Consider the following 12,812-nt stretch of genomic DNA (forward strand, 5'->3'; position numbering starts at 1 on the left):
GAGCACATCGAACAGGAGGCTATTCAGTTCTTATGTCCTTGCCACTCAAGAGTTATTCAGTCTAATCTAACCTTCCAGCTCTTGGTCTGTAACTCAGTAGGTTATGGCAACACAAGTGTTTTTCTTTAAAATGTGTTGTAGGTTTCTGCCTATGTAATTTTTCCCAGACAGTGAGATCCAAAGATGCAACACACTATGGATGACAACAGCAGGGACAGGCAATAAACGGTGGGCAGCCAGCAATGTCCACAGCCCACGAATGAATAAAAATAATTACTCCTCCACTACCTTCTAACTATATTCTATGTCACCTAGTTATTGACCTCTCAGACTGATGAAATTAGGTCCTTCATTTTAGAGACACTGTACAGCGTGGAAACAGACCCTTTGGTCCATGCCAGATATCCTAAATAAATCTCAAACAAAAACTGAAAGAACTGCAGATGCTGTAAATCAGGATCAAAAATGTAGTTGCTGGAAAAGCCCAGCAGGTCTGGCAGCATCTGAGAAGGAAAAAAAAAGTTAAATGCACTGGACTCAAAACGTTAATTCTATTTTTTCCTTTGCAGATACTGCCAGATCTGCTAAATAAATCTCGTCCCATTTGCCAGCATTATTCCCATATCCCTCTAAACCCTTCCTATTCACATACCCATCCAGATGCCTTTTAAACATTGTAATTGCAAACAACTCAACCATTTCCTCTGGCAGCTCATTCCATACACACACACCACCCTGTGTGTAAAAAAAGTTTCTCCTTAGGCCCCTTTTAATCTTTCCCCGCTCACCTTAACCTACGCCCTCTAGTTTTGGACTCTGCCAGCCACCCCAGGAAAAGACGCCTATTTACCCAAATGGAATTTTCCTAATAAAAATTGCTATCATCACAAAGACTACTCTTAGAACTCCAGATATGGGATCTGAAACTGTGCCACCTCTAAATAATGAGAAGAGTGACGTTACCACCATGTCCCATTCATTTATATTCTAAGCCTTTGATAATACTTCACAAAAATTATGGGAAGAGACTGGCACATGCTTAAGTTGATCCTGAACTGGTTCAAAAGAGTCATATACGTGACAGGATCTATTGGATGAATATGTGGCTGAAAAAATACATAGTCAGGGGGAAGGTTTCAGATTCCTGGGGCATTGGGACCAGTTCTGGGGGAGGTGGGACCTGTACAAATTGGAAGAATTACACCTAGGTAAGACTGGGACTGATATCCTAGGGTGAAGTGTTTACTCGAGTGGTTGGGAAGGGTTTAAACTGATATGCCAGGGCATTGGGAACCAACGTAAGGAGTCAGAGAAGGAGGGAACAAGGACAAAAACAAAAGGTCGAAAAGGGAATAAGCAAAGAGATAGGCAGAGAAACCAAGGACAAATTCAAACGGTATAATGCATTTATTGCAAAAGGTCCATGCATTAAGTGGATGAACTAATCACGTGGATAGATATAAATGGGTACAATATAATTGGGATTACTGAGAAATGGCTCCAGGATGATTAAGAATGGGAACTGAATGTCCCACGGTCTTCAGTTTTAGGAGGGACAAACAAAAACGGAAAAGGTGGAGGAGTGGCATTGCTGGTTAAAGAAGAAATTAACCAATACTGAGAAACAATATTACCTTTGACAATATTGAGTCTGTATGGGTAAAGTTTGGAAAAACCAAGGGGCAAAAAACATTAGTGGGTGTCATGTATAGACCCCCAGGCTGCAGTGATGTTGGGAATGGCATTAAACCGGAAATTAGAGATGCATGTGATAAGTGAATATTGGTGATCATGGGTGATTTTATCTGCACAAATCAAATTAGCCACAATGCCGTAAAGGAGGAATTCTGGATTTGTATACAGGACAGTTTTCTTGACCAATATATGGAGGAACCAAACACACAGCAGGCCATCTTAGACTGGGTACCGTGTAACAAGAAGGGAATCATTGCCAATCTAGCTGTGGGAGACCCCTCACGGATAAGCCACTACAACATGATCAAGATGGAGAGAGAGGCAGTTGATTTGGAGAAGTGGGTGCTGAAACTTGATAAAGACAACTATGAAAATGAGGCTTGAGTTGGCCTTAATAGACTGGGGAGAGTTACTTTTCAGGATGACAGTAGACATGCAATGGCAAACATTCAAGGAATGCATGGGGAATTGCAATAACTGTTTACTCCTGGCTAGAACAAAAGCAAAATGGGTATTAGGGCCAATCCGGGGCTTACAAGATACTAGAGATGGTATCCAATCCAAGGAAGAGTATACAGATTGGCCAAGAAAAATATGTCTGATTGGGAACAGTTTAGAATTCAAAGGACCAAGGAATTGATTCATAAGGGCAAAATACAGTACAAAAGTAAGCCACCAGGGAACGTAAAGACTGATGCCAAGAGCTTCTATAAGTACTCGAAGAGAAACATTGGTGAGGACAAATCTAAGTCCCCGACAGGCAGAAACGTACAAATGTATAATATGGGACAAAAATGGCTGAGCAATTGAATATATACTTTGGTTCTGTCTTCGCAAAAGAGGACACAAATGTTGGAGAATTTAGTCAGGGGAAGAATTGAGGGAGAAGAATATTAGTGGACAAATGGTGCTGGGAAAATTGGTGGAATTGAAGACAAATAAATCGCCAGGGCCTGAACCTACATTCTTGAGTACTTAAGGAGTGGCTCGATAAATAGTGGATGCATTGGTGATCATCTTCCAAGGTTCTACAGACTCGAGCAGTCCCTGCAGATTGGAGGGTAGCCAATATCACTCCAATATTCAAAAAGGACAGTAGAGAGAAAACAGGGAATTATAGACCAGTAAACTTAACATCAGTAGTGGGGAAAATTCTAGAATCCATTATCAAGGACCTTATTGTGGAGCATTTAGAAAGCAGTAACAGGATCAGACAGAGCCAGCATGGATTTACGAAAGGGAAATCATGCTTGACAAATCTGTTGGAATTCTAAGAAGATTCAACTAGCAGAGTTGACAAAGGGGAGTGAGTCAATGTGGTATATTTGGACTTTCAGAAAGCGTTTGATGAAATCCTGCGTGAAAGATTATTGTCAAAGATTAAAGTGCATGGGATTGGGGGAAGTATATTGAGATGGATAGAAAACTGATTGGTAGAGAGAAAACAGAGTAGGAATTAATGGGTCCTTTTCAAATTGGCAGGCAGTAACTAAGGGAGTGCCACAGGTTTGGTGCTGGGACCCCAGCTATTCACAACAAATGTGAATGATTTGGATGAGGGAACAAAATGTAACATCTTGAAGTTTGCAGATGATACCAAGTCGGGGGTGGGAGGGTGAACTGTGATGAAGATGCTGAGAACCATCAGCATGATCTGGAAAGGTTGGATGAGTGGGCAAATCAATGGCAGATGAAATATAATTTGGATAAATGAGAAGTTATTCACTTGGGAAGCAGAAACAAGGTGGCAGATTATTACCTGAATGGCTGTAAATTGGGAGACATGAGTGCAGTGGGACCTGGGTGTCCTTGTGCACCAGTTGCTGAATGCAAGTATACAGGTGTAGCAGGTGGTAAAGAAGGCAAATGGTATGTTGGCCTTCATTGTGCAAGGTTTTGAGTTTTCAGCACAGGAACAGGGATGTGTTGTTGCAGTTATCCAGGGTCTTAGTGAGGCCATACCTAGAAAATTGTGTGCAATTTTGGTCTTCTTTTAAGGAAGGATGCTCTTGAGACAGTGCAGTGAGGTTTACCAGGTTGATTCCAGGGATGGCAGGTTTTGCCAATGAGGAGAGATTGACTAGGTTAGGATTGTTTTCACTAGAGTTCAGACAAATAATGGGGGGGGGGGGGGGGGAGAGAGGAGGAGGAGGGAGGGAGAGAGGAGGAGGAGAAGCAGAGACAGACACACCGACAGACACAGACTTATAAAATTCCAACAGGACAAGACAGGGCAGATGCAGGGAGGATATTGATGGTGGGTGTGCCCAGAACCAAGGGTCACAGTCTGAGGATTCAGGGCAGACCATTTAGGACAGAGACGAAGAGACATTTCTTCAGCCAAAGAGCGGTGAGCCTGTGGAATTCTTCACCACACGAAGTAGTTGATGCCAAAACATTGAATGCATTCAAGAGGTAGCTAGATATAACACTTAAGGCAAATGGGATCAAAGGTTATGTGGAGAAAGCAGGATGAGGCTATTGAGTTGGACGATCAGCCATGATTGTGATGAATGGTGGAGCAGGTTCGAAGGGTCAAATGGCCTCCTCCCGCTCCTATCTCCTATGTTTCTATACTAGAATCAAGACATTAAGTGTTTCTCTTTCCACAGATGCTTCCAGATCTACGACTTTCTCCAGCATATTGTGTGATGCTTTAATGGAATACTTCAAAGGAGGAGGAGCTGGTTAGAGAAGAAATTTAGGAAAAATTCCAAAGCTTAGGCACTGCGCATCTATAGGCACACCAATGGTGGAGTGATTAGTGATGATGCTCAAGAGCTCAGAAGCAGATCAACACAGATACAAGGACTGTGGGACTGGAGACAGTGACGGTGTTTGAGTGGCCGATGTTAGAGCAATTCGAAAACAAGGATGCAACTTAAACAAAAAATCAAAACATTGCTTAACTGAGAGCCACTGCAGGTAACTGATCACATAACAATTGATATACAAGATTTGGCTTCAGTAACACTAGCATCTTGGATGATCCTTCAGATAAGACTCCCTAAGGTAGGCTGATGGAGAAAGAAGTTGCATGGGGTCAGGGTGTACGAGCTAGATGGATAGAGAACTGACTGTGCAACAGGAGACAGAGTTGTAGTGGAAGGGAGTTTCTCAAATTGGAGACCTGTGACCAGTGGTGTTCCACAGGGATCCGTGTTGGGACCAGTGTTGATGGTGATATACATAAATGATCTGGAGGAAGATACAGATGGGTCTGATTAGCAAGTTTGCAGCTGACACTAAGATTGGTGGAGTAGCAGGTAATGAAGGGGATTGTTGGAGAATGCAGAATACAGATAGATAGATTGGAGAGTTAGGTGGAGAAATGGCAGATGGAGTTCAATCCAGGCAAATACGAGGCGATGCATTTTAGAAGATCCAATTCAAGAGTAACTATATAATAAATGGAAAAGCCCTGGGGAAAACTGATGCACAGAGAGATCTGGGTGTTCAGGTCCACAGGTCAATAGAGTGATCAAGAAGGCATACGGCGTGATTTCATTCATCAGATGCGGTATTGAGTACAAGAGCTGGCAGGTCATGTTACAGTTGTATAGGACTTTGGTTCGACCACATTTGAAATACTGCGTACGTTCTTGTCGCCACATTCCCAAAAGGATGCAGATGCTTTGGAGAGAGTGCAGAGGAGATTCACAAAGATGTTGCCTGGTATGGAGGGTGCTAGCTATGAAGAGAGGTTGAGTAGATTAGGATTATTTACATTACAAAGATGGAGGTTGTCGGGGGGGGGGGTACCTGATTGAGGTCTACAAAATCGAGAGAGGTATAGACAGGGTGGATAGCAAGAAGCGTTCCCCCCCCCCCCCAGAGTGGGGGACTCAATTACTAGGTGTCATGATTTCAAGGTGAGAGGGGAAAAGGGAGATATGTGCGAAAAGTTCTTTATGCAGAGGGTGGTGTGTGCTTGGAGTGAATTGCCAGCAGAGGTGGTAGTGGTGGGCATGACAGTGTCATTTAAGATGTATCTAGACAGATACAGGAATGGGCAGGTAGCAGAGGGATACAGATCCTTGGAAAATAGGCAATAGGTTTAGATAGAGAAACTGGATCGACACAGGCTTGGAGGGCTGAAGGGCCTGTTCCTGTGCTGTAATTTTCTTTGTTCTTTATATGAAAAGTATATGTGGGAGGCCGACAAAAATTGCATCAGAACAGTCAAATTAAGAAATAACGAAGGCATGGATGAGGGCTTCAGAAGCAGATAAACTGATGTAGAAGTAGAGTCAGGCAATGTTACAGAAGTGGAAATGGGCAGGCTTAGTGATATTGCAGATGTGAGACTGGAATCTCATGTCAAGAGTCAAAAATGAGATGAAAACTGCAACAGTCCGAGACTCAGACAGTTGCTAGGGGCTAACAAATACAAATATCAAAATCAAAATTTAGCAGCTCAACAGAATGGTTCAGTACACCAGTCTTGTTTTGCTGTGACCAGATTCAAATTCAACTGACACTGAAAGGTCCTTCAGATTCTGAATGAAAGCAAGAGGAGTTGCAGTAATCATAATTAATCCACTCATTAATGAACAAGAACTTGCAGTACAAAAATGCTTCCAATTCAATGCTAAATTTCAGTCATTCCAAAAGATGACTTTTGTGGAAAATAATAAAAATATTTCTGCATCATTTCAAGGAACAATGTTAAGCGTGGCTGGGAGTCTTTGAGGACAGAAGTGGCTCTGGAAAATGAGCACAAGGAGTACTTTTCTGCAATCACTGGGTTGCTGAGTAATATTAGGAATGTAAGCTACTCCAAAATGCTCGGACCATGGTGGACTAGACTGGATTTGATCGCTGATGCTTTAAGATACAATATTCAGTCAGTATAATATAGCACAAAGAATGAAATAACAGCAATGGTATGTTTCTAGGTTATTGGAGTTAAAATGAGAAAAGCTGTGTCTCACTGGCAAGTTGTCACCTACTTGTTATTTGCTGACTTATTCATGGATCTGGTGGGCAAAGCATCAAGGATTTCCACTGAAACAAACAGGAAATTCACAAATTAAGAAATGGAATCTATGTTACATTACATGCTTGCAATTTCAGCAACTTTACTGCGAATAAAATCTATGAGGATCCTTACTACTTCCTGGTTCAGTAGGCTTATCCAATAAGTAGCTGAGCCATTTAAACCAGGAAGATTCCGTTCCTTGGAATTGAGTTAGGTGAACTCAGCAGATTGCAGTGGGTGGAGATACGCAATTGGTTTCTAGTCTTCAAAAAGCAGGCTAATTCTCTTCTATTTGGAGATCAGGTATCCATGCATGAATATCAGGTGAAAGCAATGTCTAGCACAGCTGTTATACCCCAGTCAAACAGTTTGCCAAAACACTGTGCAGGAATGTCATGTGAGTAACAATCACAATACTGAGGGAGGAGATGGCCTAATTCCCCTGGTGCTGGCATCAGAGGCCCACAGTGTTACTGGTCTCAAGCTGTCAGGTATTGCATGCTCCAAACAACAAAACTCTTGTTGTTCAGCATTGAAAGTTTTGTGTTAAGATAATTTCCAAAATGTCTGTCAGAGGGTTGAATGGTTATTTCAGAACCCTTTGCCTTGTGGAAATTCCTGCTTCTCAACGTTCCCTCTTGTGACTTTTCCCAGTCACTGCCGACCATGCCAATCCTGTTCCCTGAGCCATCCTCTTGCAACTTCTCACACTTCTGATCCATAGCTCTTTCTTTCAGTTTCTGCCAATCCTTCCTCACGTCAAACCTCCCTTCTGCAAGTCAAAGGTGGTCATGTTACTCACCTCAAGGGGAGGTGGGGGAGTGGCATTGGTAGAGTGAAGCAACAAACATGATTTGAGGGAGCACGAGATTCAGCAAGAGTTGGCATATTTCTTTCAGAGATACTAAGAACTGCTGATGCTGGAGTTAGAGATAACACAGTGTGGAGCTGGAGGAACACAACAGGCACACAGCATCAGAGGAATAGGAAAGCTGATGTTTCGGGGACCCTTCTACAGAAATGGGGGAGGGGGGGTAAGGGGCTCTGAAATGAATAGAGAGGAGGGATGGGGCTGGGGAAGGTAGGTAGGGGAGTGATAGTGAGTGTAGGTAGGTAATGGTGGGGTATGGTCAGTGAGGTAGGAGGAGTGGACAGGTGGGAGAGAAGCTTCAAAATCTCCCCACCCTGACCTCATCCCACAACCAACCCTTCCTCTCATCTTCGCCTCCTTGAACTGTCCGTCTTCTCTCCCACCTTTTCTGAAGAAGGGACTCGACCCAAAATCTCAGCTTTCCTGCTCAGCCTGCTGTGTTCACCCAGCTTCACACCGTGTTATCTCAGATTCTCCAGCATCGGCAGTTCCTACTATCTCTGCAAAACAGGATGTATCGTGTTGTAAATTGCATGTTTGTCATATTTGGTGCACTGATCGTGCAATTGATCATTCAGACCATTGGTTACTGATTTAGATGAACACTTAAAAACAGGAAGGATTAAGATGAACAAATCAGTTTACAGGTAATTCACCCCATTGTATCCAGAGGTGAGGGCTTGGTCTCAGGAAGAGATATTGAGCATTTTGGGCTTACACGCTCTGGAATTCAGAATAATGACAGGAAATCTATTTGAGGTATACAAGATGCCAAAGGGGATTGACAAAGCAGACATTGAAAAGGATGTTCCCTCATGTGCAGCAATCTAGAATGAGGGGTCACAGTTTCAGGATAAGAACATGAGAAATAACAGGAGCAGGCCATCTGGCCCATCAGCCCTGTTGTCATTCAATAAGACAATGGCTGATCTTTTTGTGGACTCAGCTCCACTTACTTGTCCACTCACCATAAGCCTTGATTGCTTTACTGTTCAAAATCTACCTTTGCCTTTAAAATATTCAATGAGGTAGCCTCAACTGCTTCACTGGGCAGAGAATTCCACAGATTCACCACCTTGAGAGAAGTAGTTCCTCCTCAGCTCAGTCCCAAATCTCATCCCCCTTATTTTGAGGCTATGCTCCCTAGTTCCAGTTTCACCCGCCAGTTGAAACAACCTCCCTGCTTCTCTCTTATCTAATCCCTTCATAATTGTGTGTGTTTCTATAAGACATCCCCTCATTTTCCTAACTTCCAATGAGTACAGTCTCAGTCTACTCAATCTCTCCACTTAAGCCAACCGGTTCAACTCTGGAATCAACCCAGTGAACCTCTTCTGCGCTCCACTCTGTACCAGTACATTCTTTCTCAAGTAAGGAAACCTCAACTGCACATAGTACTCCAAATGTGGCCTCAGCAGCACCCTACACAACTGCAGCATAACCCCACTATGTTTCAACTCCATTCCTCTTGCAATGAATATTCCCTTTGCCTTCTTAACTTCCTACTGCACCTGCAAACCAACTTTGAGATTCATGCACAAGAACACCCAGGTTCTTCTGCACAGCAGCATGCTGCAATTTTTAATCATTTAAATAATAGTCCATTTTTCTGTCATTCATGGATGACCTCACATTTACTAACATTGTACTTCAACTGCCAGACCCTTGCTCATTCACAGCCAATCTAGATCCCTCCGTAGGCTTTCGGTGTCCTCTGCACACTTTACCACTCATCTCAATAGCGTCATCCGCGAACAATGACACACTACCCTTGGTCCAAACTCCAAATTATCTGTGTAAATTGCAAATAGTTGGGGTCTCAACGCTGATGCCAAAGTCATACTACTACCCACTGATTGCTGACCAGAAAAATACTCCTTTATCCCCACTCTACAGATGTTTACACTCAAGATGCAGCAAATTTAAAACAGAGATGAAGAGGAATTACTTCCAAAGGCTTGTGATGTCTGGAATTCACTACTCTAGAGTGCAATGGACACCAGGACACTGACAAGGAAACAATTTAAGGATGATGTAGATAGATTTTTAATTAGTAATGGGTTGAAGGGTTATGGGTAGTAAGCAGGAATGTGGAGTTGAGGCTGAAATAAAATCAGCCATGATTGTATTACATGGCAGAACAGGCTTGAGGGGCAGAATTATCTCCTGTGCTCCAACATTTCATGTTGTTACAGCAAATTGTGAGGCAATATTATGGCTCACTTGTGTAACACTGACTTTTTTTTGAAAAAGTGCACAGCTGTCCAAGTGTTTGGTGTGAGAACCACAATACTTGTTCTCACTCAAAGCCCAGGAGTAAATTCAGAATGATAACATTTGGTACAACATTAGACATTAAATTGAAAATAAAATTTGACAAGTGCAGGAAATAAAACAAGATGTATATGTGTGATCAACATGCTTTTTGGACACAAACTTGGTCAGAGTTGCTCTCGCAACCAGACTACACTGCATGCACAGCCTCCCTTATTGTCAACTGGTAATTAATACTTAACGACTGTGTTGCTTATCTTAAACATCTGCTGTTTCTCACTGCATGCACAGCCTATCGACCATAAACAGGGGTAAGAAACAGCCTTTGAATGAATGAGCATTTCTACAGCATCCAAAATTGCACCTGGCTGTTCTCCTATGCATCTCGGACAACACCTAGTAGGCTGCATGTGTAACCTCTGTAGGCAACATTCTGGTCCATCAGCAGTCTGTTATAGAAATAGCAGTGGTCCAAGGCTCACGTTCATCAATTAGGGACCACAATGTGTCAAAATAACAGAAACCATATTTTCAAAATTCTTATACCTATGAAATGGGAAAGGCAAATGGAATTCAAACTCTGCCCATGTTTCTGTATATAACCTGTGTACACTGAATCCTGCACAGAACTTGGCATCTTGATGAGAAGTACAGGAGTTGAAGAACCATTTGAAAACCAACTGCACCTACTTTCCAACCAGTTCCTCAAATTCTTGTTGCAGGCTTGCGATCAGGGAGGTATTAATATTGTGTCACCCACATCAGAAGTGAACACACTTCACCTAAACTTGATAATAAAATGTGAGGCTGGATGAACACAGCAGGCCAAGCAGCATCTCAGGAGCACAAAAGCTGACGTTTCGGGCCTAGACCCTTCATCAGAGAGGTCTCTGATGAAGGGTCTAGGCCCGAAACGTCAGCTTTTGTGCTCCTGAGATGCTGCTTGGCCTGCTGTGTTCATCCAGCCTCACATTTTATTATCTTGGAATCTCCAGCATCTGCAGTTCCCATTATCTCTCACCTAAACTTGAGCTCTCAATAAGATTATTTACATTCATGGGTTTCACTAATGTCTAGCATCTAGTTAGCATGTTATTCTGTCCTTATTTCTCAACAGCAAATGTACACATTTACATAATTACGTATTTGCAAGCTGCTTTCTCTAATCATTCTACAACCTAAATAGTCAAATAATTTGGCTAGGTTGACTGCAGGTTGATTACGAAGATAATCCAAGTGAGTATATATCCTCAGCTTTTTCAATTCTGCCTGTCCTCTTTAGGGAAAAATATTCGCCTCTATTCTGGAATGGCACTGGATTGGATTATCATGACATATATTTAAAACAGCAAAAACATACTTCAGAGAAAAAGGGAGGAATCAATAAAAATACGTACAGTCTCTGATCTCATAACCAAAAAACATTTTGATGCCAGGCAGCTTCCTGTTATTTTCCAAATCTTCAACTGCAGAAAGATAGACAATGTTAGAAACTGAGCAATTTCAAACAAGAACAGAAAAAGGCCATTTCATTCCATGAGCCTCAGCTGCTGTTCAATTAGATTATGGCTGACCTATATTTTATCTCAATTTATGATCTTTGCTTTATAACTGTCAATTGCCAAAACCATACCAACCTGAAGCATTCATTTTATTCAGCTTATCTTCTGAGCCAAGGTTATCTCTAAATATCAGAACAATGCCATCTTAATTACCACCTTCTCCTAGTTTTCTATTCTTGACGGTCACAATATTCATAAACGAATCTGGTCATCCTGCAGCTGTGTCACTAACAGTCATTAGATTGCATTTATTCTGTTCAATGTGCACTATCAATTTGTTTACTCTCTTACAAGTGCTATGTATCTTCAGATACAGGGCCTTCAGTTTTGCCTTGCCATCTTTGCATCTTGACAGTTTGCATATTCCTGCGTTAATTCTCCTGTCCCTTGACCTTCATTGCTCATATCACTGATTTACTCTCTTTCTTGGACTCTACATCTTGATTAGCTACATCTACTCCAGCTTAATTCCTCACCCTCATTTTTAGTTTAAAGTCCTCTGCTGCTCCACAATTTTGAGCTGATGATACTCTAAGTTACGATTCATGTTCTTGGCAACAAAGCTGATGTGGCTGCCATGTGGTGTTGCCAAAAATGCTTTTCATGGCAGATGGTATCTCAAGTTGAATTTTTACAATTAGATCATTAATATTATGGAGCTGTTTAACAACTTAAGTTATCTGTCTGGAGCACATTCCCCATTTATTACCCTTGAGTTCTACTCCCCATACTTTTGGTACGCCGGACTTTGGTGAACAATTCAAAGAAAAACTTAAGAGGGAGGAAACGCAAAGCAACATTCAAATCAATGGCAAAAAAAGTCTTTAGAGGAATTCTGAAGCTCACAAAGGGAGGTAGGTGGTTGCAGGCAGAGCAGGGATGTGGCTGCAAAAGGGAGTGGAGGGGACAGGGCAGCTGCAAAGCAAAGGGAAGAAGAGGGGTAAGCTGCGAGGGGAAAAAGTGGCAAGGACAGTCTGGAGAAGAGAGCAGGAAGTCTGCCAAGTGGTGGAGCGGGGGATCGGGGAAAGAAGGACTACCAGAGGTTGGGGAGGAAAGCTATACCCACACAGGGTATTTAGGGTACTGGCTTTTTGTGCAAAGGAACATTTTTTTCCAAAGTGACTGACAGTTTGTTGACATGCCTCTTCTCTTTTGCCATTTATAGAGTGGAGCACCTAGGAAATTAATGCTTTCCTTGCATATCTCAGTTTTAATTTTAATGATAGGTTAATTAGTGAGGATACTGATTTCTTCCTCTAATTCTCCTTCTGCTCAAGTCCAAATATCACACTTGACAATGGAAATATGGACCATGACTGCATCAACTCAAAATGATTTTGTGAAAATCAATAGTCCCCAAAATTAAACTGAGTTTGAGAAAACCCCAAGAGCTCTTGAAAAAAATGTATTCTGACCCAGTAGGATCTTT

The 12,812-nt window shown here is 42.2% G+C and overlaps 1 protein-coding gene across 2 annotated transcripts in view; it reads right to left on the reverse strand.

Annotated features, from left to right (window-relative positions):
• Positions 1-12,812, reverse strand: part of exd1 (exonuclease 3'-5' domain containing 1) — a 51,905-nt gene that overhangs the window by 37,597 nt on the left and 1,496 nt on the right. The window contains exons 2-3 of one of the 2 annotated variants that reach the window (XM_048537699.2): positions 11,219-11,287; positions 6,648-6,702 (exon numbers count right to left, since the gene is read on the reverse strand). In XM_048537699.2, the coding sequence (XP_048393656.1) occupies positions 6,648-6,702; positions 11,219-11,287 (124 nt within the window). The remainder of the gene's footprint in view (positions 1-6,647; positions 6,703-11,218; positions 11,288-12,812) is intronic. The other variant, XM_048537700.1, reaches the window with a different exon arrangement.

This window comes from Stegostoma tigrinum, chromosome 10 (genome assembly GCF_030684315.1).
Source record: "Stegostoma tigrinum isolate sSteTig4 chromosome 10, sSteTig4.hap1, whole genome shotgun sequence".
Classification (NCBI taxonomy): Eukaryota; Metazoa; Chordata; class Chondrichthyes; order Orectolobiformes; family Stegostomatidae; genus Stegostoma; species Stegostoma tigrinum.